This window comes from Megascapheus bottae, chromosome 19 (assembly GCF_031878675.1).
Source record: "Megascapheus bottae isolate mThoBot1 chromosome 19, mThoBot2.hap1, whole genome shotgun sequence".
In the NCBI taxonomy this organism is placed as follows: domain Eukaryota; kingdom Metazoa; phylum Chordata; class Mammalia; order Rodentia; family Geomyidae; genus Megascapheus; species Megascapheus bottae.
The window spans coordinates 41,382,704-41,410,493 of NC_143527.1; the positions used below are offsets into that span (position 1 = coordinate 41,382,704).

The 27,790-nt window shown below is 42.0% G+C and overlaps 1 protein-coding gene across 1 annotated transcript in view; it reads left to right on the plus strand.

The window, feature by feature from the left end:
* The first annotated feature begins 23,906 nt into the window (after nucleotides 1–23,906).
* Gnal (G protein subunit alpha L) overlaps nucleotides 23,907–27,790 on the plus strand; it is a 128,248-nt gene continuing 124,364 nt past the window's right edge. The window contains exon 1 of the mRNA XM_090353419.1: nucleotides 23,907–24,240. Within this exon, the coding sequence (XP_090209545.1) occupies nucleotides 23,907–24,240 (334 nt within the window). The remainder of the gene's footprint in view (nucleotides 24,241–27,790) is intronic.

The following is a 27,790-nucleotide window of genomic DNA, read 5'->3' on the forward strand; positions in this document are numbered from 1 at the left end:
GTTCTTGCACGTCAGAAGAAGAAAGGATTTATGCCTGGTCCTGCCCCGGAAAGAATCCCAGACCTCAGGTCCAGACCTTCAGTTACCTCTCTCCCCAAGGCCACAGTGACTGATTCAGAAAAAAGCTTGTGATCCAATTTGACTCAGCTAGACTTCTTCCCAATACTTTCATTGGAAAACAAAAGACATCTCTCTGGGGCTTGGAGAACTAACTAGTTGATTAGGTAAGCCATATTTGCCACCATACAGTGGCAAAACCAGTTGAAGAAAGCCAACAGAAAGGCAGTGAAACTTTAATAAAAATCTTGATATCTAAGTGCCTGAATATACATCATGGGCCAAGATAGAAGCCATTGCAGACCAAGACTTCTGAATTATCTGATCCAGTAAATTTCTAGTTTTGCTTAAATATGTTTGAGTTGTGTTTCTGTTACTTGTCACCCAGAATCTTAACTGCTATAAGTCAGCATTGCTCCAAAGACAAACTTTGTGAACTGATATCATACTAGTGAATATATTAAATTTACTCACAGAGATTCTATAAAGAAGGTGGCATAATTGTGTGGGGATAGCATATTTGAGACTTCATATGTGGGTACAGTCATTATTAGTGGTATTGATCATTATTAATCATGGCATTCTTCATAAAAATCTTGTGTTGGTTAAGGAAAAAAAAAGATTGACTCACAAAAGCATTCCTCAAGCTTCAGGATTGTCTGGCTATACCAACAAAATAGGAAAGTCCTAGGCAGTATGACCTCTATCTCACAAGAATGGAGGCAGAATTTAGAGTCATTCATTCAGTGGAAATGACAGATAACGGGCGTGCTTCCATTGTGAAAGGGGACTTAATGAAACCAAGCTAGTTTGAGACCAATAAGTTTGCCAGTTTATTCCAGGAAGCTTTAACCTAGAAAAGACCAGAATTTAATTTGCACAATTCCTATGATTAGGTTTTGTGTTGAACAATTGGGGCCACAACCACAAAGATTGAGTCAGTAAACCAAGGTTGTGGGGGGAAGAAGGGGCTGGGATGTTAAGATCAGGTCAGAAACTTCTCCCACATCAGTGAAGCTGAAAAGGATCCTCTACTTTGGCTCTATTAATTTTGTCCAAGAATCTGTAGCAAATGCCCAATGTCATCTGGTGATGAACTTGAGGTAGAGCCCATCACCATATAAATAAAGCACCACATCTTCATTTTTTCTGCTGCCTTATTTTGGCAGATGATCTTAACCAAAGGCCAATCTTCAAATAGATCATCTCCACCAAACCTTTGGAAACCAGATCTTTCTAGAGGTAAAGATGGATCTCAAGACCTGGTCCTCAACTCTTATGAGCCACCATATTTTGAGGTATCAAGAGACTCCTTTTTTATTTTTATTATTCCTGATGCCTATGAATCTCTGAGGTTAAACTTGAGTTTCTGATAAGTCTGATTGTCCCCACCGTGGGCAACAAAGTTCTTTTACAAGATCATTTCCCACTTCATCACAGTAAACTTCAGAGGCAGTTTCCATGAGAAGGAAATAAGCTTCCAATGTCAAAAATAGAGAGAATCTAATGTTAAAATGTCTCGCATTTAGAGCAGAGATAAGCAGCACCAGAAAAGCTCTTTGGCCTAAATTATAGCACTGTTTCACTTCACCTCAGAGAGACAGACCAGTAACCCATCAGACCCTAGGCTTTATTTATATAGCAAGCTTCTCTTTGGAATTCCCTCTGTCCCTTGTGAACACTATTGTAAGTAGATAATATTTTGTTCATGTATCACATCCCTGAAATGCTGACAGTGGTACAAACTTCCAAACCCCAAATGCCACGTTTCCTACTGAAACCTGTGGTGAAAAAGCAACCCCATCCCATTTTAGCAGGAAATTGTGTTGAGTTCAATAAGGCAGACGAAATAAACTGGTAAATTATAGAATACTCAAAACCACTCAAAACTACTGACTCAGGCTAGCATTATTTCCATGTTCTCTTATTTACTGGTAGGACACGTAAAAACTTCAAGGAATAGAGATTAGCCCCATAAGATGCTCCTACAATGTATTTAAAGATTGAAAAATCATTCAATTCATGCTTATTCATATCAAGTAATTTCAATATAAACATTGAATGATTGAAAATAATTTTAAAGAATTGCACATGCATTCTCATTCCTCACTATTCTAGTAAAAACCATCTGCCTTACTTTGTTAAAAGTAATTATTAGAGCAGAATATTAAAATGACTGATGTTTTCTTGAGGTTTATGTGCACTCTATAGAGATGCACAAAACTCGTAGTCTTTACCTTTAAAGAAATTCAAATATTTGACAGAAAACTAGACACGTGAATATTATCAATAGAAGATAGTTTCAAGTGACAAAAATTGAGTCCCAAAATGAATTCTGAAAATAATTCTAAGAGAGAGAAATCAGAGGGGAATATTTAGAAGCAACAGGCTTGGAAGGCATCCACCGTAGAAAATAAGTGACCAAAGACTACAGTCTAGAACTGAGCTGAATTGTTTGCAAGATCGAGGACCATCCAGCCTGTGCATTTAAGAAATGCCAAAGTCCTAGGAAGCCCCCACTAAGACTGCAGCTTCAGACTGGCAAAATCAAAGGTGCCAACACATTTAAACAGGAGACTGGTAGTCAGGTGGGATTTTCCTTTTGCCAGAAGACAGACTAGGTTGCAAAGAAGAGAAATGGGGTGTCATTTACTATTTATTTATGCACCCTATTTGGGTACTAAGAGCTTGATGAGGGAGTGCTGCCAGCCCACGGTAGCAAGACACAAATGCTACTTGTGGTGAGGACTATAACTGAAGTGACATGAAGCAGCAACAGCACAGAGCAGGACACTGAGACCCAGAAACACCTGAAAGCAGTGATACCTGGAGAAGCCTCTGAGCAGCTCCCCAGGCCTGGCAACAGGAAGTAGAAGGAAAGAATTGGCCTTGGTGTCAAGGACGTCTTCAAGGACAACCAGGGGCTATGAACAGGGATGGTTCAAGACTAATTCTAGCTACCTTGGAGGCAACTTGGAGGCAGGCAACAACAAAGAAGAGCAGGTACCCCTGGCTTGCCACCCACTTGAAAACAAGGACCCAGTGAAACTAAGCAGGCTGAAGTTCACCCCTCAGGCTCTTTCTTCGTTCTATTCAATTCATTAAGGAATTGAAACACAAATCCAATGCATCAGGCCAGATGTTTCACCTGTACTAAGATTAGCTGTAGAAATGCCTGATCTTTCCCCTGCCTTCGTGCATCCGGCCAGGACAGCAAATAGCTGAGTGAACATCTGAGTCTGAGAAGCTGCCTGGCTAGAAGATGGCAAAAGAGCTCAACTCTGATGCCTACTTTGCCCCCTTGGCTCTGCTCCTTGGGGCAGGACAGCATTGGTCCCTCAGACCCTCCCATCTCAAGACTTGACATCAAGCCATTCTGAAGCTGAGTCTCCCTTAACTCCAGCCATTATGCTTTGGCAGCACACGGCCTGCCTCTCAGATCTCCACCAGTTTGTAGAAACCAGCCTCTTCCAACTGCTTTAGATTCTAACGGCTACCCATCAACTGTCTCCCAGCAACTGCCACTCAGAACGGCTCCTGAGGTCTGGCTAGCCTCCTGTTCTCTCCACAGCTCATTTCTCTTGGAGTCACCTCAGTGAACACTTCCAGCATGAGATGCCCTCCTGATCTACAGTGGATTCCTAAGGCTGGCAGCTATCTTCTTGAAGGGGGGTTGTGCTTTGTCAAAACACATACCTTTTCACAGGAGGATAATTTTCCAGAGCAGCTCTAGACCGCATGGGAACTAGTCCTGAAGAAGATGACTGTCATGGGACACTGCCTGGCTTGGGCCATCACAGGGTGCCTGTGCCTAAAGTCTAGTCCTGGGTTGACGGTTACCTTTTACCTCAACCACAAGGTTGTCCTATATGGACTTAAGGTTCAGTCATCTATCATTTCAAATTTTGCACAGTCAGAACTGTGGGCTATGGTTGCTCTGGCCCAACCAGGCTTAGGCCTTCCAGTCAAATTTTTCCTGTCACACTGTCATCTCACCAGGTTATTATATGCTTTCAGCTTCACAACCTAATTTATTTGCTTAACTACCCCCCACACACATGCACACCCCATCCTTTGTCTACTCTTAACTTCTTCTACCACCGCCTGGCCAAAATCAACTGGTGCCTGACATCAATGAGCTGTTAGGGCCTGAAGCAATGGTTACGCTTTACCCTCACCTTAGGCACATAACCTCTGGGGCTACTCTTCTTTTAAAATTTTGAGTTCTTGGTATTACGATCTCTATAATAATGCCATCACAAAGATAAACTCATAACCCTCCTCCATTGGGTCTGAGGAGGAACAAAAACTAATGCATAGAATTGCCCAGTCTAGAAAGAGTGAAGAGGTAGGAATGATGAGGAAAAAGTCCTCAAGAGAGAGTAAGTAAGAGACAGTGGCCTTGAGATCGTCCTTCCCAGACCCTAAGGCTAAGAAATGACATCCAGGCAACCAAATGGGCCTGGAACCCACATTTCAAAGGACCTTTGCCATTATCCCCTGGGCAGTCTTTTCATTCTTTCCTCCTTCAGAGTGATCTTCCATTTCCCTCCACTGTCTCCTGAGTCTGAGTGACATATATTGGAAATCCAGGTCAGCAAGCTAAGAGGGAAAATATGCCAGCCATAGCCCCGCTACAGTGAGGGATACCATAGCCCAAGCCCAGGCAGACAAGAGGCTTGAGCCTACCTGAGCCCACAGGTGGCCTAGGTTTTGAGTTGAACTCCATTGTTCACATCATATTAAGACCTCTATCTCAGAACTGATAACATAAAGCCCCCCACCCCCTATTTCACTTCTCTCACTCGAGTTTTCAAGTAGTGCTCCTGGGCACCAACCATTGCCAAAACACCTGTCCTGTTAGTGGGTGTCAGTCCTTCCTGGCCTTCACTTGTGTTTCTAGCTCAATGCCTGGAGCTGGATAAGATGTTCCTGTAGTGGATCTCTGGAATCCCTGTCAGCTATCCTATCACTGTTTTCCGACAGCGGGCTTCTGCAAGCACAGGGTACTGCTGTCATGAATAGCCATGAATAGTGACCACAGCCACGCTAATGTCAGAAATTTTCTACTTGGGCTGGGAGTTCTGCCCCTGGCAATTGCTAGGATTCTCTAAAGCATGTGGGGTCCCCTAGACCACCCACCATGCTTCCAGTGTAGATCTGACTCACTGTTGGAGGTACCACATTTTACAGCTGAGGTTTACCTCATATTCTTAGGGAGTGGGGGCTAGGCCTGGTTCCTTCCACCAAACTCATGTGGGGTGGATCTCAGAAGCCTATCTGAGTTCCTGCAATACACCCCAATATGTGAGGATTACAGGTAAACCTTTACTCACCTGTTGTAGTGGGTATTGTTCCTTACCTGATAGTCACATGAGAATGGAGCTCATGGAGTACAAATAGAATAAGGTCAGAGATCTACACATAACAATAATAATAATGGGCCAAGAACCAGGGAGTGTGAACAGGTCAATCCCATCTTTCAGGCACGGTCACTGCTCTTACTCTATCCTAAAAACATGGATCTGTCCCATGTTGGAACCTTCTTCAAAAGATTACCTTAGGTTCTGTTTAAGGCCCCTTGAGCAGCCTCAGCCAACAATCAGAACAAAGGCCAGTGGCAGCTAGCAGAGTGGCATGAAGAAAAACAGAGACTAGAGTTGCTCAAGGTCCAAATCTCCCCAGGGACCGCACCAAAAAAGCTGTGACTGCACCAAATCTAGTCATGGCTCCTTCCCAGTTTATCTTCCTACTCTATAGCTTATTTCTCCTGGTAGAACTTCCTTTAACAAATCACTCACATCCAAGTCTCCTGTCTTGGTATTTGCTTCTTGAGATCACCATCTCAAGCCATTCCCAACGTGAAACAGAACCTCATATCTGCAGGGAATAAAATGTATTGTCCTAGGAATCAACTAAATTACTATTTGGAAGCTTCAACTTCCCTCTGATTGGGCAGGTTGTTCAGTCATAGCAGGTCTTATCCCAGTAGAATAACTGGTTAACTGTAACCCCAGTGGGTGAAGAGAAAAACAGAAGCCCTGATTTCTGGCATTCACCACCTTCCTGCCAGGGTGGAGAATGTGATGGCCTTGGGAAGGGAGTGGGACAAATGTACAGTGTGTGCCATGGAAAACTCTAATAAGCTGGAAGAACCAGCCCTTAAATATCCCCTCCCATCCTCATCTTCTGCCCCTGGGTTTTTGTTCACATTCTTGAGAAAATGTGAGTCCCCTCTCTCTACAGGGACTTTTCTCATACATGGTTGCGTAGCTCTTCTGGTATGATGATACCACCTGCTAGTTTCCATGACCCAGTCTGTTGGCCTGTTTTCACACCACTAACTTGACCTATCACTGGTCTCTATCTCTGGTTCTGATGTTGGGCATCTTGCCTTAATTCTGTCTCTGTCTCTATCTGTTTGTCTTGTCTGTCTGTGTGTGTGTGTGTATCTCTCCCTATTCTTGAAGTCATCTCTCAGTGACAAGTGTGGTAGGCCACTCACTTTCTCTCTGAATCCTTTTCAGGATTTGTTATTTTTTTCCCAGTCACTTCTCCCAGGACACTGCAATTAAAAGACATTTTATGTCAGATGCTGGTAGCTCACATATTTAACCTTAGCTTTTCAGGAGGCCAAGATCTAAGAATCATAGTTCAAAGCCAGCACAGACAGAAAAGTTCAGGAGATTCTTATGGCTAATTCACCACCGCTGGATGTAGAGGGGTGGTTCAAATGGTAGGACTCCATCCTTGAGCAAAAAAAAAGACAAGGGACACCACCCAGGCTCTGAGTTCAAGCCTCAGTTCTGGCACACACACACACACACACACACACACACACACACACACACACACACACACCCTTGTATTTATCCTCTAAACTAGACATTAGGGAGTAACAAAGATTGACAGAGTTCAAGTTGGTGTCCATGGAGCTTTCATTTGGTATCTGTTCCTTGCTGCTGGATGTTTGGCTATGGTTAAATCTACCAGCTTCTTGTAAAACCTTTTCACTTCAGGGGAAGGACAAATAGATACAAAGACCCAGAGGCAGAAATAAAGCTTGTGGCTATGGATCAGAAAGAAAGCTCATGATACACTAGCACGTGTGACAAGAGGAAAAGACAGGAGCCAAGGAGGAAAGCCAAAGATCCTATAGAACATATAGGCAGGAAGAGGAGAAGAGGATATTTATTCCAAACACAAAGGGAAAACACTATTGAATGATAAGCAATAGGATGACACAACTGGATTAATATTTTTAAAGATGACCAAAGCCACTTTGTGATGGCTTTTAAAGGGAAATTGTTTAGATCATATATAGCTCCTACAGAAAAGTAGTAGTAATCATTTGCATGAACTACTGTTGAAGTGGTAAAAAAAACAAAAGTACTAGAGATGTACAGTAAATGTAGACATGGCAGGCCCTCAATGCTGATTTGAGGTGAAACATAAAGAGAATCAAAGGCAAGTCAAAGTTGGAAGACTGAGCCCATGGCTGGGTGATTATCTCACCTTCAGTTGTACATAAAATGAAAAGGAACCAAAAGCATAGGGAGTATAAATTCTACTTTGCACACGTGAAAATGAAATTCCCAATGGACAGCTTAGTGAAGATTCCGAGACATCAACCAAATATAGGAATCTGGAACTCAGGAGACAAGACAGGGATTAGAAGGAAATCTAGAGGTTCTGGATAGGTAGGCTACATTTAAACCACAACATGGGAGAATTTGCAGGTAGAGACTAAAGAAGAGCTCAGAATTGAATCTCAGGACTCGACACCATTTAAAAGATGATATGAAGGAAGCAAGTTATGACCCCAGGGGATCCAGAAGAGCAGGGAGAAAACCAGAAAGGCGCTGGAGAAGGGGTAGACCCTAAGAGCACAACAAGAAAACCTTCCAAGGATAGTCTCCATGATAGCTGAGCTGAGTGATGCTACCTAAGTTTCCATTTACCCTGGAAACAAGAAGTTCTGTGCGGATAATGATGCTAGCTATTTCTGCAGATGTCCAAAGGAAGAAGGTGGCAGCGTAAATGGGACCTCAATTCCTATAGGAAATGAGTGCTTGAAAAGCAAAGTCAATGTAGTACAAGACAGAGGGGAAAATGGCAGAAGCACCTTCCATTTGCCAAGAGGAAGATACACACCAGAGGTAAAATAGTCTGACCTATTTTGCCATGAGAAGAGAGTGCTTCTTCCATTGTTTAGTTTCTCAACAAGGAGTGAAGCAAGATTTTAGACTTCATTGACTTCTTGATTGATTCCTTTCTCTTCCTATAATAGAAGGACTGTTAAGGACCACCTTGAGAGTGGAAATTATTTTTCTCCTTTCCATGCTTCCCCATTCTTGTTACCAAAGACAGCTCTAGAAGTGTACCCCCACCGATGGCCAAGAGGCAAGTACTGGAAAGAAAGAAAACTTTTCTTCAGTGGTTCCAGAGAGGAAGCAAAGGTTTTGCTTGGGGTGCTTAGTCAGCTTTCCATTACTGTGACAAAACACCTGGGGAAAACAACTAAAAGGAGGAAAGGCTTTTAGCTCACAATCTTAATTCTTCGTTACTTAGTGTCAAAGTTTCTGGGCTGAGGTGAATCAGAACATATGATGAGGAAGGTATGGAAGAGTAGAGCTGCTCACCTTCCGTCAGCCAGGTAATAGAAAAGGGGCCTGGATCATATAGTATGACACTAAATGAAAGGACCTCCAGGATATAGAAACAAAAGCCATATAATGAGTGATTGTTGTCCTTAATGTACTATGTTATCTCTCATCTCTTTTGCTGTCCCCTGGCGATCTCATATTGTTACAATATTTCACCTTCTTATCTGATATATTTTATATATGCTTAATTGGTTATTTGAAATTGGATAGGGAAAGGGGGAAATCAAGATGAACGGGGGGGGGGGGGGGGAGAGGGAAATGGGGACCATGTCATGAGAAAGGGAATCAATGTATGTGAAGTAATGCACCCTCTTTCTGGTGAATATAATGTAACCCTTCTATTAATTACAATAAAAATATATGAAAAAAATAAATAGAAAAGCGAAGAGGGGAAAACAAGAAGATTGGGAGGGATGGGGGGAGGAAAACAGGGACAAAAATATGAGAAGGGGTACAAATGTGTGAAAAGTAATGCACCTGCTATCTGGCGAATGTAACTGTAACCCCTCTATACATTACCCCTACAAATAAAATCTTTCTAAACAAAAAGAAAAGAAAAGAAAAGGGGCCTGGAGACACAATCTACCTTTCAAAAGTATGTCTCCCAACTAGGCCCTACCTTCTAAGTAAGCCCATTCAGCTATCACTTCCATTGAGTGAGTTTAGAGACCTCTCAGTGGCACCACTAGCCACTGAGAAGGGCATTTTATGTCCAAAACATAACACACAAAAATCAACTTAACTCCAGGGGCAGTGAGGAATTGAAGATACAGAATGAGAAAAATAAGCCAATAATAAAGTGGGATATTCCTCTTGTCTTACCCGTACCTTCCAGGAACTCAAGGAATCTTCCCCTTCTCACTCCTATCATAGTTTTCCTACTGGAAAACTAATAGCATATTGTCCATCTGTGTGGCCTCCAAAATGAATGATTTAAAGCCAACAAGAAGCAAGAACAAGTGAAGCTGGGGGAGGGTAAAGGGTCCCAAGACATGTGAAAGGGTATCAATGTATGTGAATTAATGCACCTTCTATATGGCAAATATCATGTAACCCTTTTATTAATTACAATAAAAAATATATTTAAAAAGAACAAGTGAAGCTAGAGGGAGTATTTAGATTTTCCTTCAGTAGTATCATCTTTGGCACTTCAATGTTTACTAAACATTCAAAAACTTCAATGTTTACTAAACATCACATCTATGTGAATGTAAGGTGTATGTGTATGTAATATGAACATATATTTTTTCCCACTGGGCCTAAGATTTTTGCTTATGAAACATAAATACCATGTACCTGTAATTTGCTGGTATAGCTCTACATGAATTAAACTGAGAGCCCTGCTCTGCTTTTGGTGTCATAACAAAAGTTGTCCTTGACTGAGTTCTGCATATGACAAGTTGCCTGGCTTAATGGTGTTGCTGGATGAGAATGCCTTTTTTTAAAATCAACCTACATTAGTATCGGAATTTGGATGTATATTTTGTAGCTCAAGATGTGAAGATGGGTTTTGGGTTATTCCCTATTTTTGGTCTGTATTTCAAAATGTACTCAGAGCATTTAAACGCTGCAGTTTCCCCTACTATATCAGACTGAACAGAACCTTGAGAACAAAAGAAGAGCAAGAGAGGAAGGGAAGGGATATGAAATTTTGGAAGCAGAAAAACAGATGGCTGAATTACAACAGAGTAACAAGAGGAAAAATCAAGCACGTACTCACGTTCACATCTTTATACTCTGAAACACTTAAGGAGCATACCAGCCATAATCTGACATAGCTGACCTACAAATGCACACCACTGTGGGAATAGAATATATATATATATATATATATATATATTCTATATCAGAGCCTGGGGCTTATGACTCATGCCTGTAATCCTAGCTTCTCAGGAAGATCTGAGGATCTTGCATTTGAAGCTAGAAAAGCCCATGAAACTCTTACTTCTAACTAACCAGGAAAAGGCCAGAAATGGAGCTATAGCTCAGGAGCACAAGCTTTGAGCCAAAAAGCTAAGGGATACTACTCAGGCTCAGAGTTCAAATCCCAGCAATGGCACCAAAAAAAAAAAAAAAAACAATCAGATACCCTCTATCTCCTCCCGAGTTCACACAGCTGAACATCTGCCCCAGACAGGAGAGGACTGAAGTTTTGTGCTTGAAGAGATAAGTCAAAAGGACCTCACTAAGAGGCACCAGCACTGTTGAAGGGGTTAGATGTTTACGGAAATAAAGCGGGGGGTTAGCTGGAAGTTCGACATTGAGTGAGAGAATCCACCATCTCACTTCCTGACCTGATGTCTGAATTGCTAGCACCAAGTTCAGACTTTTTACTGTAGGGGCAAAAACCACAGAATCAACTTTTCTAGAGAATCTAGAGAAAGAAAAGATGTTCAGCTGGGGAATCCCAAAGTCACTGATGATGTTCTAGAAGAAATGGTTCTACAAGGAAGATGCTGGAGTCAGAGCTAAACATGTGTGCAGTTTCCAAAAGATTTTAAGTTTTGAACAATTTAGGGCACAGATGCAGGGGGAAAAAAGATACTATGACAAGAAAGAAAAGCATCTTAGAACAAATTCCAGAGTAGGAAAATTTGGAATGGGGCATGGCTGGCTTCTGTCTGTAATCCCAGTCATGAAGAGGGAGGCAGAAATAAGAGGATCTTGACCAAGTCTGTCCCTGGGCAAAAGCATAAAATGCTGTCTCAAATATAATTAAAACAGGGCCAAGCATTTGGCCTAGTGGTGGAGTGCTTGCCTAGCATGCACAAAGACCAGTGTTTGATTCTTTGGTTACCACATACATAGAGAAAAAGCCAGAAGTACTGTGGCTCAAGTAGTAGAGCTCTAGCCTTGAGAAAGCTTAGGGACAGTGCTCAGGCTCTGAGTTCAAGCAAGGACTGGAAAAAATAAAAATAAAAAATAACTAAGGAGAAAGAACTTTACTATGCGGCTCAAATGATATAGTACGAGCATAAAGCTTTGAGTTTAAACTCTAGTAGTACTACCAAACATTTTTTAAAGAGTAAGAAAATTTGAAATACTCTCCTTAATATCTTCACAGGCAAATATGAACTCGTTAAACACAAGTGAACCAGGTGCTCATGGCTCATACCTGTAATCCTAATTCCCCAAGAGGCTAAGATCTGAGGATCTTGGTTTGAAGGCAGCCTAGATAGGCAGATTTACCAGTCTTGCCTCCAATTAACCAGCAGAGAAAACCAAAAGTGGAGGCTTAGCTCAAGTGGTAGAGCACCAGCTACGAACAGAAAATAAAATGAGAACAAGAGGCCCATGTTCAAGCAGAACCAGCACAGTTAAAACACACACACACACACACACACACACACACACACACACACACACACACACACACACGGCAGAAGCCAATGGCAGTGTCTTGTGCCTGTAATCCTAGTTGGGAGACTGAGAATGAACAAGAGGATCAAAGTTCAAAGCCAGATAAATTCACAAGACATTTTCCCACACTTCTCAATCAAAAACTGGATGTGATCATCTTGTTTATGAAGGAGGCCTTTGGACCTGACCAAGTGTGTAAGACTAGACTACAAAAAAAGAAGCTAGACAGGCCTGTTGTCCTAGCTACTACAAGCCTGAAGTAGGTAGATTGTAGCTAAGGCCCTCTCCCAGGCAGGCAGGAAGTGAGACTCACAAATAACCAGCACAGAAAGGAGGCATTAGCTCAGTAGCAGAGCACCTACTAAGAAAGCATGAGACCCTGAGTTCAAATCCCCCCAATACTGCCTGCCCTCCACCAAAAAATAAATAAAAACCACACAAAATGATTTTATAAATGTGCATATTTATCAATGATTTTTTAAAAGGATGTTGGAAATTAAAGAGTCTGATGGAAGAATTTTGAAAATTCATGACTCAACATCACTACAGGGATACAAATCAAACCCACAATGAGATACATGTCACACTGACCAGAAAGGCTATAATTAAAATGCACATGCAAATAACAATAAGGATGTGGAGAAACTAGAAGTTTCATACATAACTGGTAGAAATGTACAGACAGAGCTTAATAGTTCTTTAAAGACTAAGAAATGAGAACCAGCAATTCTCAGGAGCAACAGAAACAGAGCCACACCAAAGTTTGTGTACAAAAGTTCATAAAAGTAGTATTCATAATAGGAAATGAACACCATGCAAAAAGTCTATCCACAGCTAAATGGATAAAACAAAAAAATGGGGCCTTGCCATGGGATCTTATTTAGTAATAAATAGGAATGGCATATTGATACACACTTCAACATAGAGAAACCTTGAAAACCTTATGCTAAGTGAAAGAAAGTAGACCCCAAAAGACCACATAATTAGATTCTATTCCTCTGAAATATCAGAAAACGCAAATCTAAAGATGATTTATGATTGCCAGATCTGAGGGAAAGGGGACACACACACCGACTGTGAAGAACATGTCTTTGGAGGGTGATTATAATGGTTCATTTGAGTTGTCAACATGAGTTAATTGATGATTACTAAACAATGCCTTTGGGTGTGTCTGGGTGGGGGGCATCTCTAGAGAAGATGGATTTGATCATGAGGGATCTGACTTAATGACTAATCTACTGATGGAATCAAAACCTGTATAGACCACTAGTGTGGAGGGGTGAAACTGTGGAAGTTATGACATCATTGAAAGAAGTTAAGGATATGTTTTTTGTGGGACATACCCCTTGTTGCTGTTTTGTTCCACTCCTCGTGCACCTGAGTTAAACAGCCTCCTCTTCCATACCCTACTCTGAATTTCTGTCTCACCAGGCCCATGAGGAAAGTAAGCAAGGACTGGACCCTCTGAAACCACAGAGTAAAATCATTCTTTTTTTGCCATTTGTAAGGCTTGAGCTCAGGGCCTTAGCACTGTCCTTGGACTTTCTCAAGGCTAGAGCTCTATCACTTGAGCCTCAGCATCACTTCTAGCTTTTTTTTTTTCTATGTATGTGGTACCAAGGAATCGAACCCGGGTCTTCATGCATGCTAAGCAAGCACTCTACCTCTAGGCCAAACTCCCCTAAAATCATTCTTTTCTCCTTTAAGTTGGTCTCTCTGGTACTTCTTAACTATACAAATGCAATTTATATATAAGATTAACTAATACAGTGATGGGAAAACATGTTCTGGAATTAGAAAGTGATCCTGAGTGCACAATTTGTCACTATTTTTAAACACTGATGTAGAGGTTGAAGATAATTTCTGCATTTTTCATTTCTTCTACTTGCTTACTTGGTTTTTGAGGCAGGGTCCCTCTGTGAAGATTCCTAGCTAAGGTAGATTCTGTAGCATTATATTAGATCTCAATAAATGTATATATGCTATTTTAAGAAACTGGGAAATATTTGCAATATAAAAAGAAAAGAAAAATCCCTCAGAAAGGCAAGTTAAGGGCTGGGAGTTTGGCCTAGTGGTAGAGTGCTTGCCTAACATGCATGAAGACCCAGGTTCAATTCTTCAGTACCATGTACATAGAAAAAGCCAGAAGTGGTGCTGTGGCTCAAGTGGTAGAACTGTAGCCTTGAGAAAGTCCAAAGACAGTGCCCAGGCCCTGAGTTCAAGCCCAGGATTGGAAGGAAGGAAGGAAGAAAGGAAAGAGGAAAGGAAAGAGGAAAGGAAAAAGGAAAGGAAGGAGAGAAAGAAAGAAAAAGAAAAGAGAAAAGGAGGGAGGGAGGGAAGGAAGGAAGAAAGGTCAAAAGAGAAAACTGGAAGGCAGTATAGGAGAAAAAATCAGAAAGTCATAAGACTAGAAAGTACATTTAGTGAATGGAAATTTTCAAGAAGATCAAACTCATCACAAAACTGAAATACTCAAATTTTTATTTACATCTTAATTAACATCACCCCTTTCCTCATTCTCCTCCATCCTTCCCAACACTATGTTTGGTAAGAAATATCTAGCTCAGTCTTGTGCTAAAAGCAAAAGCTAACATCCTCAAATAACCTCTGCATTTCATGACTATATTCTATGAGCATGGCAAACTAACATACGAAGAAGTCATTTCAAGATTTAGATGAGTTTGATAAAACTGAAATCTCTTTCTATAGAATTGGAATGTGGTTGATGGCTCGCTCATAGCATGAACAAGACCCTGGGTTCAATTCTCAGTACACAAAGAGGCAAACCAAAGAGAGAATGACGGTAAAATTCAAGTCATTCTGAAAACCATGGTTGTATAGTGCTTTCTTATAACATTTACTCTTTCAAAAATTGTCTTGAATTTTGAACATTCATTTAAGAGATTTCAAATCAAGGATGGAAAATTTTGGCTAGTAAAACATTGCGATTATGCTAAGTGAAAGACTATTCCATGATTTTATTCTAGGAGTTTCTCAAAGAACCAGAGAATGGAATGGTGGTTTTTGTAGATGAGGGGATTTGGAAATGATGACTTGAAAACTGATGGGTCTAGAGTTTGGATCATGTCGTACAGTAATATACCTGTGCTATATATACTCTTAACAATTAGTTAAATGGATCACATGTTCAATATTTTTACCTCAATAAAACAAAAACTGCCATTCAAGAACCAGAGAGCAAAAAAAAATTGTCCCTTTCTCTTTCCCTTCCTACTCAATTTTAAAAACAAAAAAACTTAAAAAAACGCACCTTATCTCAACCAGTAATAATAGCATTTCCTAAGAAAAATATCAGGAGGAGGAAAACGATAATGTGTTTAAAGCAGACATGGTGGCACCTACCTACAGACCCAGCTTGTTGCGAGGGTGAGGCAAGAGAATCACTTGAGGCCAACATTGCAAGACCCCTACCTCAGAATAGTATTAACGTACGCCTAGGACGTGTTCTCCAAGAGTCTGTAATTGAACAAGAATAAAGGACAAAAAGAAGTAAAAATCACAGAGTAGGTTCCAGAAGGAGATAAAACACACATTAACTTGCTTATGTATGTTCAAAGGAGATTTTTATGATGGTGGATGGAGGGGCAAGAACACGAATTTGTAATCAGAACATAGAAAACCAGGGTGGGCAAAGGAAAAAAAATGTATGTAGGGAAGTAATTGTAAATATACTTGGTGGCTCAAATGTGACTATTGCTTACTCAGTCAAGATGGTGAAAATACTAATGACCTAAACTGAATTGCAAGCTAATTCCACTGGATTTTTATTGTTGTTGTTATTGTTTGGTTGCTTGTTTGTTGTGCTAGAAATAGAACCTAAATTCTGGGCATCAAGCTCTTGCTTGGTTTTCTTGTTGTTGTTGCTGTTCAAGATTAGCAGTCTATCACTTGAGCTACACCTGCAATTTTAGGCATGGTGTTTGGTGGTTAATTGGAGATAAGAGTCTCACAGACCTTTCTGTCCAAGCTGGTTGGAACCTTGATCCTCAGATCTCGGCCTTCTGAGTAGTTAGGATTATAGCAGCTTCCACTGGGTTTTTTGGAGGACATGAAGATTACGTGTGAGTGAAAAGATTGGGGACTGGCACACAGTGAGAAAAGGGTATGAACAAGAATGAAACTGTCATCTTGATGGTGGCTTCGTGGATGACGTCTGAAATTGAACAACCCAGAAAAGCCATGTAGACATGTAAATTTTATGAGTCCCATAAACATTTTCTAAGCGCTGAGTAAACTAAAATATATTTCCCCTCAACAGAAAGAAATGAATCGGGGGAAAGACAGAGAATAGCTATTTTGAGATGCTTGTTGGGGTTTTTTGAGACAGGATCTTGCTATGTAGCCCTGGCTGGCCTTGAACTCTCCATCCTCTGGTCTCAGCCTCCCAAGAGGTATGGGACTCCAGAGGTGAACCATCATACTTGATGATACCTGTTCTATTATAAATATTAGCTTGCACAGTTGTGAATGATCTTAACTTCATTACTTAGGAGGATTTCATTGTGGAAACACGTTTCACAAATGCTTTCTCTCAGTGCGCTCAGGTTAGTGTAGTATCTTACGATGGGCAATTCTGTCCCTGGTTCTCTTTGGGTATGATGTAAAGAAAAGGGGGAAATGTTTAATAACTATTGTTGGAAGCAACAGTAATATGAAAAGCTACAGGCTCATCCCATCTCTTTCTTCCCTTCATATTCTACTTCAGAGGTCTTATTTTCTTGCCTTTCCATACTACGCTATCTTGATTGCTGTTTCTCTACAGTGAGTTATAAGATTTCCATATACATTTTAGAAGCAGCTTATCAAATTCTATGAGAAATTATCAGGGATGACCATCAAGTTTGCACTGAGCCTACAGAGAGGAAGAATGGACACTCTAACAATACTGAATCTTTCCAGCCATAACATATACTATTTACATATTCTTTTATTTTAAATATTCTTTCATTTCTCTTGGCGAAGTTTTATTTTCAGAGAGGGATTTGTCACATTTGTAATCAAATTTATCCCTAAACTCTCTGTGATTTGAGATGGAATCTCAAATGGAATTTAAACTTTTCATGTTCTTTTTGTTACTAGTATAGCTTGTATACTAGTATGTAACTTTTTATGTGACCTTATATCCTTAGACCTGGCTGAATCGATATACCTACAATTCCTTTGAGGCCCATTCCTCCCTGTTCATACCTAAACAAATGTCATCTGTCACTTTTTCTTCACAATCTTTACGTTTGCCATTCCTTTTTCTTGACTTGTTGCAATGGCCAGTAACTCAAATGTAAAGAAAAGATTAACAGCAGAGTCATTTTTGTCTTACTGTCATGTTAGGCAAACAAGCTTTCAGTATTTTACCAATAATTATTACATTTGCTGTTGAATTTGAACAAAGCCCTAGTACCAGCAGATTGTGTCTATTCCTACTGTGCAAAGAATTAGGATTATTTTTCACTAATGAACACTTTCTCAAATGCTTTTCCCACACTTTTAAGAAAGTAAACGATTTTTCATCCTAGTAATGTAGTGAATCACACTGGAAAATTACCAAATGTTTGTTTAATCAACCTTGCATTATGGAAATGGATGCCATGTTCGTTAGGACTCGCTGTTCATTTCTACATTGCTAAATTCAGTGTTCTGGTATTTTAAAACATTCTGTTCAACTTTATTCCTGGGGAATTTGGCCTAAAACTTTCTGGTCCTATATTTTGGCCCATTTTTTAATATTAAAAGTGTGTTAGTTTTGAGTCATGTGGTTTATCTTCTCCCTCTATATTCTGAGGGGGTTTGTATGAGATTGATATCACTTCATTATATATTGAACAGAATTCACCAGTAAAGTAATCTATTCTTGGACTTTTCTTGTGGGAACACTTTTAGTGATAACCCAATTTCATTGCTTAGATATAACACTACTCAGATATTTGAATTTTTTGTGTTTTCTTGTGTTTTTCAACACAGTGTCCATTTCTAAGTTGTCAAATATGTTTGCATGAAGTTGCTCACAATATTCCCTTAGTTTGATTTCTGTAGCTTCTACACAATATTCTACACAATATTTTATACATGATGTGGACAATGTATGTCCTTTACAGGGATTTATTTTATTAAACTTTTGGGGGGACTGTAACAGGAATTGAACACAGAGCCTTAGGCAGTTAGGTTAGAGCTCTACCATTTGAGTCAATCCTCAGCCTTTATGGTTTTAGTTTTTAGTTTTGAGATAGGGTCTTGCTAACTTTGCCCAGGCTGGCCTCCAACTCATGACCCTCCAACCTCTGGCTCCTAGCAGATGGGATTATAGGCATGTGTCACCACACTTGCCTTATTAAACAGTTCAGAGAAGAAAATGTTGCTTTCCTTCTTTTTCTGATTTGTTTTCAATTTCTTTGTTTTCTACTCTTTTTTATTTCCTCTGCTGTGCTTATTTGGGTTTAATTTTTTTTTTCCTTTTCTAGATTCCTAAGGTAGAACCAAAGATCAAAGCTTCTCTTTCTTTCTAATGAAAGTAGCTGAAGTTGTGAACGTTCATTCAAAAACTGATACACCAAATCTCACACATTTGCTAGGTATTATTTTACATACCATTTATTTTGAAATACTTTTCATCATCATTTATTTCTAGAACCACTGCTTACTTAGAAGTTCATTGCTCAGTTTTGAAGTGTTTGGGAATTTTTCCAAATACTTTACGGTCATTCTAAGGTAACTCTAGTGTGAACAGAAAGCATACTCTGAGTCTTTTAGTGTTGCATAATCTATTGAGACATATCTTTTGGCCTAGGTTTTGTCATGGCCAGTATTCCACATGAACTTGGAAAACTTGCTTTGGCTTTGTCAAGTTTAGGTGTCAATATCAGTGAGTCTCAAAGGAGACTCGTGGCATTGGTGTAGTCTTAACAAGGGTCCTCTTTTCTGATTTCCAGACAGCAAGTTTTTCTCTGTGAAGTCACATGGCAGAGAGGACAAGCAAGCTCAAGGGTGCCTCATAAGTGTACTGATTCCATTGGTAGGGTCCCCCCCGCAAGGATCCCCATTTCCAATACCGACCATAAGAAATTAGCACTTCTGCATTCTGTCTACAATATCACAGCATGATTCTCCTGCTTTTAACACCAATTCTTGTGTCTTATAAATAATAGAGCTAGTTGGGGCTTTATTTTTTGCACACTCTGACAGTCTCTGCCTTTTATTTGGGAAGAAATCAATGTAACCAAATAACAGATACTTGCCAAAGGTGGCTATTGAAATTGTAAATCTAAGCTAATTAAAATTTTAATTATACAGTCACAACACCCACATTTCAGTTGTTCAATTAGTACATATGAGCTAGTGGTAACCTTAAGTTTTACTAGTAAAAACTGTCATTGATCATAAGCAAATTATGGTTAATATCATAGACTATGTGCATCAAAATGTCAGAATTTAGTCAAATATAGTCATCCTACCCTCACCTTTTAGGACATTTCCATGTTTTCCATGGGTTTCGTCACCATATACCATAAATCCCAATAAATGCAACTTTTCCGTATACATAGGCATCTTAAAAAGCAGTGAAATACAGCGTGGTCGTTAATGTTGTCAACTTAAATTGAGAGAGGCCTAAGAGATGAGTGTAACCCATCTCCTCACGTCTGACAAGCGATTCCCAGAGGGTCGCACCATGAAAGCTCCAACCTAATCACTGATGGATTCCATATGTAAATAGAGTACTGGAAGGCGGGGCTATGGCAGAGGAAGTGGATCACTGAGTGTCTTTGAAGACAGAATCTTGGTCCTAGCCTCTTCCTTTGTAACCTCTCTGTTCCTGGCTGCCATGGTATGAGCAATCCTACTGCACCACCCCATTTCCCTCTTGTCATGTTTCTACCTCACCACAAGACTAAGGCACTCAGGGCCAACGGGCCTGTGGACTGAAACCATTGAGCCAAAATAAATCTTTCCTCCTTTAAAGGGTCATCTTCTCACAGCTATTCTAACACATGTAGTCGAACACATGGAGTCTTTGCATTTATCCACATATTAGCCATTGCTATTGGTCCTTCTTCTCCAGACCTGATACACCTGGTATCATATACCTTCTGCCTAAAAAGTTCCATTTAGCATTTTTTCATTGTGTGGACCAGCTGGTGGCAAATCCCAGAAGTCAGAGACTTACACTGTCTTAGCTTTTTTTTTTTGCTCACTGCTGATTCTCCATCACCTGAGTCAAACCTTTAGCTCAGCTTTTTGCTGGTTATTTTGGAGATAAAGTCTCATGAGGTTTTCTGCTCCCGCTGGTTTCAAATTATGATCTTCCAGATCTCAGTCTTCTGAGTAGATAAGCTGACAAGAGTATCTTAAATCTTTTTTCACCTTTTATTGTTGAAGAATAGATTTTTCAGAATATAAAATTTAGAGCTAACAAGCTGTTGCTTCTCAGCATTTTAGCTCTACTAGTCTGTTGCTTTTGTTTCTGACAACAGTTTTTAATCTGTCAACGCACCCAATAAATTTTTATTTCAATCATTATATTTTTATTATATTTGCTTCGGTTTTACAGCTTTGACATCTCTGGTTGGGTTCTCCATCTAATCCTTCATATGTATTCATCAGCTGTTATATATTTTCATGCATAAAACATATTACATATGAATAACTATCTACTATAATAACTGCTTGAAATATTTATCTACCAATTATTACATCTCAGTCATGTAAGCATCCATTGATAATCATTTTTCCCTCTCAGCTTTTGGTCATATTTTCCTGTCTCTGTGTATGTCTAGTCATTTTTAAAGCACAATCAGACATTGTAAATGATATATTGTAGACACTTGGGATTCTTTTCTACTCCTCCCACCCAGCTATATGCAAAATCCTAAACTCTGTCTCCCTATATATGAGAAGTACCTGAAATCTTGGCTCTATACATTTAGCTTTGCTAGTTTATCTGGTCTCCAGATATACCTCATCTATTCTTTTTTTAAAGAAGCAGCCAAAGATTTAAATAGCTATAATGTACAAATGCTATGTCTCGCTTCTCTGAAGTTCCTTTTTTGTTTGTTTGTTTGTTTTGTTTGTTTTTTGAAATTCCTTTTCTTCTAGGTTTCAGCTGTTTGGGATTTTTTTTGTTCTATTTCCTAGTTTCAAAATCTATTACCTGATATTTTAAGCCAGAAAATAGAGCAATTTGTAAGCAAGGGACCTCATTTTTAATTTATGTATGTAAAATTAATCAAAAGTCATACAATACTTGTTTCCATTTTCAGCTGGAATATATAAACATGTGCTTATATATTCTATATATATTCATGTGTTACTGGATGGTAAAAGTTTAGTAAGTTATAAAAGAAAAGTAGTTCCCTCCAATTCTACTTTTTGACTCAAATATTGCCCCCATTCCACTACTGAAAGATCTAAAAGTACACCACAATTTTGGCAAAAAAAAAAAAGGTTGTAATAATGTTAGGTCAAATACATAATGCATTTGTTCTTAATATGATCTCAAAAGGATATCCAACCTTATTTAAAAGTAATAATCAAATATAATACTCATACTAAGTACCAGGTGGAACAGTGCACATTGTGCCTCTCTGTACTGTTTATACTAGCTAACATGTGTTGCATGTGTTGCAGCAGCACTCTTTCTTCCTAAAAAGAATTTAGAAAAACTCATCTGTTGCAAAAGCACTGCCCAATGATACAAAGTGGCAAATGACAAGTGATATTGATTGAATGGAACCTACAGACAAGACTTTACCTACCAATAAGACAAAGGCTCTCACCAGGCAAAAGGCAGCTGCCCTGACAGGTTGCATGAAAGGTGGCTGGGTGTAGAGGTTTTAATTAATCTATGAGGGAGTTACATTTTCCTTGGTCACATCCTATGCAAATGAGGTAGAAGACAATAACCAATCAGAGGCAAGAGTGATACCATTGTGGCCCTGAAACTATGGCCCCCTCCTGCCCATCCATCTCTTCAGTCCAGTGTCCCTCTGCCTTCCCTGCCACTTATGGGGAAACACGAGGGTGCGAAACTTGAAGAATGGAAGCTGGACATCCAGTTCCTTGTAATTGGGATTTTTGAAACTTGCAGTTTTGGTGGTATTAGGCTCTGGCTAATGCACTTTCCTGCTTGTTAGCTATCTAATGTCTATTCAATGGGGCCCCCAGTGGGCCTGTATCTATGGAGGCATGGAGTGAGCACAGAGATAGGACCCTCTCTGCTCTTTTTAATGCTATATAGTGGAATAAGAAATTAAACAATCGGGCCGGGAGTTTGGCCTAGTGGTAGCGTGCTTGCCTAGCACTGGAGACCTGGGTTGGATTTCTAGGTACCACATACATAGAAAAAAGCTGAAAATGGTGCTGAGGCTCAAGTGGTAGAGCTCTAGCCTTGAGAAAATCCAAGGACAATGCTCAGGCCCTGAGCTTAAGCCCAGGACTGGCAAAAAAAAAAAAAAATGAAACTTGGCCGGGAGTTTGGCCTAGTGGTAGAGTGCTTGCCTAGCATGGATGAAGACCCCGGTTCGATTCCTCGGTACCACATGCATAGAAAAAAAAAAAAAAAAGCTAAAAGTGGTGCTGAGGCTCAGATGGTAGAACTCTAGCCTTGAGAAAGTCCAAGGACAGGGCTCAGGCTCTGAGCTCAAGCCCAGGACTGGCAACAACAACAAAAAAAAGAAAGAAATTAATCTTCAAATTCATATTCTTATTTTAACATAAATAGCACGATGATTTTCGGTGCTACCTATTTTTAATTATGGAGATAGTTGGAAATGATGGCACAGGCTCCAGAATTGCACCTTTTCTTGGGGTCAAGATATAACCATATTAAAATACTATCAAGAGCTCTGTCTAAATTGGATAGGGAACGGGGGAAAACAAGATGAGGAGTGGGGGGGGGGGAATGGGGACCAAGACATGTGAAACGGTATCAATGTATGGGAATTAATGCACCATCTGGCAAATATCATGTAACCCTTCTATTAATTATAATTAAAAAAATATGTGAAAAAAAGAGCTCTGTCTGACCACATTGAGCTTGTTTACATTTGGGGGGACTCTCTGCTGCTAAATCCCATAATGGTTTGTGTTGGCCAAATGAACTCTTCCTTTGAAGAGGTGAACAATTGGAACGCACCAGAGTTTCACTGGTGGCTGTTGTCAAAGCGCTTACCGCGCTCTGGGCATGCATTCATTCACAGTAAGAAAAAATAAATAAAAAGAGGGAAGGAGGAGGACATCACAGCGCTCTTACAAGAACCTTCAAGTCAGGAAGGAAGCCAACCCCGCTCACCAGCCTCCATCACACATTTAAAAGGCCTGGCAGATCTTCAGGCCCGCGCCCCGGGGAGCCCCGGTCCTCTGGGTCTCAGCTGGCTTGGACGGTGACCTAGTGGCTCTACGCGCCCGGGGAAGGTCCCAGCCCACTGCACTACTGAAGGTCAGACAAGGTGGCGACGGTGGAAGGAGCGGGCGGGCGGCTCGGAGGCGGTGCTCCGGGCCGCAGGAGGCCAGTGCGTGCACGGTGGTATTTACGGTAACCGGGTGGGGAGCGGCTCGGGCGTCGTCAGGTGATCGCCTGCCCCGGCCGCCGCCGGCCTCGGCACCCAGCGGACCATGCATCATGGCCCTCCGGGGCCGTGAGGGGCGGAGACGACGACCACCCTCGGCCCGGCCCCGCCACCGCGCCTGTCTCCTCGGTAGGAGTCCCGCAGCGCCGCGCGGGGTCCGAGGGCAGCGCCCTGCCACCCTCCGGCGGGGACCCCGACCTGAGCCCACTCGAGGAGCTGGGCGCCGCGCCCCGCCACCCGGGGGCCCATGGGGCTGTGCTACAGTCTGCGGCCGCTGCTCTTCGGGGGCTCCGGGGACGCCCCCTGCGCGGCCTCGGAGCCGCCCGGAGAGGACGTGCGGCTGGAGGCGCCCCCGACCCTGGCCCCCGAGGCCGGGGCCGACGCGGCGGGGACCCCGTTGCCCCGGGGCGGCGGCCGGAGTGCGGGACGCGCGCGGCCCGGAGCCGCCCTGCTGCCAGAGCAGCTGCGCGCCGAAGAGCGCGAGGCGGCCCGGGAGGCGCGGAGAGTGAGCCGGGGCATCGACCGCATGCTGCGCCAGCACCAGCGCGACCTGCAGCGGACGCACCGGCTGCTGCTGCTGGGTAAGGTCCCCCGGGGCAGGGGACGGGGTGGGGGGGACCGGAAAGGGGCGGCGATCGGGGGCGCCGACTCCACCCCGCAGTCCGGGCCCCACGGACTTCCGTGGCACTGACTCTGGTGGCTGGGAGCGCGCGCCATGCGCTGCGCTCCGGGATGCTTTCGGGACGCCGGCGGTGGCCGGGTGCTGATTACTCATTACTGAGCTTCCCCGGGTCACTTCCTCCCTGGACGCATTGATTTCCACAGCCTTTTGCTTCCGGCCGCAGCAGCAGGCTGGGCAGCTTGTTTTAAGAGCACAAACTGGAGGAGATGTGGAAAGGGCTTTTTAGTTTGGCCGCAAAGCTTTCATGCTAAAGTAGTGGCCAGTGGGAGTGGCATGACGCCTTTGGAGAAATAACGTCCGTCCCGAAGACGCTGCCCTGGGCTGGGCTTCTGTATTGGGAATGCTGGTTCCCCGGGCGCTTCTCCGTGGGGCGCAGTCAGCAGGCAATGAAGTGGATACGCTCTCCAGCACGGGATAAACCGAGCAACTCCAGGCCACGCTGAGTTACAGCAAGCCGAAATGGAGGGAGAGGTGGGAGAGGCCCGGGGAGTCCTGATGCCACCTGTTGACTTTAACATGTTATGAGGAAAAAAAAAAAAAGTGGGCTGTGATTTCCACTTGGTAAGACTTCAAGTCTGTGCTCTACGGTGCATGGGATAGAAGCAGTTCCATGACTTGAGTAAAAAGTCTGTCTTATGAATCTCTGCAACTTTTAGAGAACAATAAATTAACAATAATTAAAACAGAAACCTGGCTACTGTGTCATGGTGAGACACCTGAAGTCTGAAAAGAAAGGATTGCTTTGCTTCTAAGGAAGAATGCATTCCAAGACCCCCATCAACACTGAAAGCATGGATTATACCAGTTCCAACTGTGCTTTTCTCCCATAGATGCACACTGAGGAAGGCTGTGCACAGCCCCTTACAGTAAATGACAGCAGAGGGACCAGGACTTTGGCCTAGTGGTAGAGTGCTTGCCTAGCATGCACCAAGACCAGGGTTGGTTTCCTTGCTAGCATATACATAGAAAAAAGCCAGAAGTGGTGCTGAGGCTCAAGTGGTAGAGCTCTAGCCTTGAGAAAGCCCAAGGACAGTGCTCAGGCCCTGAGTTCAAGGCCCAGGACTGGCAAAAATAAATGACAGCCGACTGTAGCAAAAGTTATGTGAATGTAGGAACAGCAGCATGTCATGAGGGTGATTAACATCAGCACTGAGCAGCTATCACAGGAAATCCCACCCACATAGCTAAGTGCCCACCTGGCAGCATATACGAGTAACTGACACTGCAGATAGCAAAACCACAGACAAGAGGTACTGTAAATCAAGTAAATACAAGTATATCTCCAAAGAGAAGAGGAGGCTGGACTTGGTGGCAGGTATCTCTAATCCTAGCAGCTCAGGAGGTAGAGATTAGAAAGATTAGGCTTTATACTTAAAGACCTTTGGGGATAAAAAGTTAAGGGCCAAGAACATGACCTAGTGGTAGGGTGCTCGCCTAGCATGCACGAAGCCCTGGGTTCCATTGTCTGGAACCACATACACAGAAAAAGCTGGAAGTAGTGCTGTGGCTCAAGTGGCAGAGTGCTGGCCTTGAGCAAAAAGTGTCCAAGGATAGTGCCCTGAGTTCAAGCCCAAAGACTGGCAAAAAAGAAAAAACAAAGTTAAGAAAGCAAAGTATCTGAGCATGGTGGTACATGCCTATAATTTCAGCAGTGTAGGAGGTATAGGTAAGAGTCTCATGGTCTGAGGCCTCCTTGGGCAAAAGAAGTATGAGACCGTATCTGTTTAAAAACCAGACAGGATGCTGGGAGTTTGGCCTAGTGGTAGAGTGCTTCTGTAGCATGCACAAAGACCCGGGTTCAATTCCTCAGTACCACATACATAGAAAAAAGCCAGAAGTGGTGCTATGGCTCAAGTGGTAGAGCTCTAGCCTTGAGAAAGCCCAAGGACAGTGCTCAGGCCCTGAGCTCAAGCCCAGGATTGGCAAAAATAAATAGATAAAATAAAAACAAAACAAAACTGGGCATGGTGGCTCACACCTGTAATCCTGGCTACTCGGGAGGCTGAGATCTGATGATCAAGGTTGAAAGCCAGCCCAGGCACAAAAGGATCTGAGACTCTTATCTCCAATTAGCCTCAAGAAAATGGGAAGTGGGACTTGGCTCAAGGGTAGGGCGATAACCTTGAGCTGAAGAGCTCAGGGACAGTGCCCAGGCCAAGTTCAAGCCTCATGACCACCACCCCCCCCCCCCCCCCCCCCGCCAAAAAAAAGGCATGATTCAAGTAGTGGAACACTTGTCTAGCAAACTCAAGATCTTGAGTTCAAATATCAATAATGGGAATGAGGAGGCACTAAAGATAAGAGCAAGGGAAGAGGAGGGGGTGGGGGGGAGGCTGGGATGTAGCTCAGTGGCAAAGCACTCGCGTAGCAAGTACAAGTCCTTAGTTCAATCTCCAGTACCAAAAAACAGAAAATACAAAAAAAAAAGAAAAAGAAAAAAAAAGGAGCAAGGGGAAGTGGAGCTGTGGCTCAAGTGGGTGGTAGAGTGCTAACCTTGAGCTAAAGAGCTCAGGGACAGCTCCCAGGCCCAGAGTTCAAGCCCCATGACAGACAGACAGACAGACAGACAGAGAGACATAGACAGACAGACAGACACACACACACACACACACACACACACAAAGCAAGGCAGAGTTCTATATCACAGCAAATGTTTCCAAAGGCCTAGAGATACAAAATTGGAGTTCTAGAATGTCACACCTGCCCTAAAAGTATCCAAGTAAATTTTTAGAGGGTAAAATTTCAAATAACTGCACATATTTGAATGTACTTTTTGGAGATAGTGACTCACTCATGGCCTTATCTCCATATCTAAAATGGCATACAGCTGCTAAAATTATACCTTGTGCACATTTTTCTGGAAATTAGCCCTCAAAAAAAGTGTTTTAATGGATGCGATTTTAAAAATTCTAGAAGTCGTAAGCTCAAATACGGAAACAAGGTATAGAGTTGTGCTAACTCAATGTTACTTTAATGTGGTTGTGTATCAGACATAGTGTTGTATGTAATAGATGGGGTTTTGTGTGAGTTCCATTCCAGCATATAACAACAATAAAAATAATATATTACTTGGGATCCAGTTTATACCTGTATAGTCCTACCTACACAGAGGCTGAGATCAAAAGACTGTTGTTTGAAGCCAGCCAAGGCAGAAAAGTCTGTGAGACTCTCATCTCAAATTATCCAGCGAGCAATCTAGAAATGGTGCTATGACTCAAGTGGTAGAGTGCTAGTCTTAAGCAATAAAGCCGAGAAACAGCACCAGGCCCTGAGTTCAAGTCCCAATACCAGTACACACCCACACACCCACACATACACACACTAAAGTGTAGTGTGAAGCAGAAAATGATATATCTATAATAAAAGTAAACCAATCCTGTGAAAAGGACTAGAAGAACTGAAGAATGGAGCTGCAAACTCCAAGGTTTGAATGACTAAATGAACCCTGG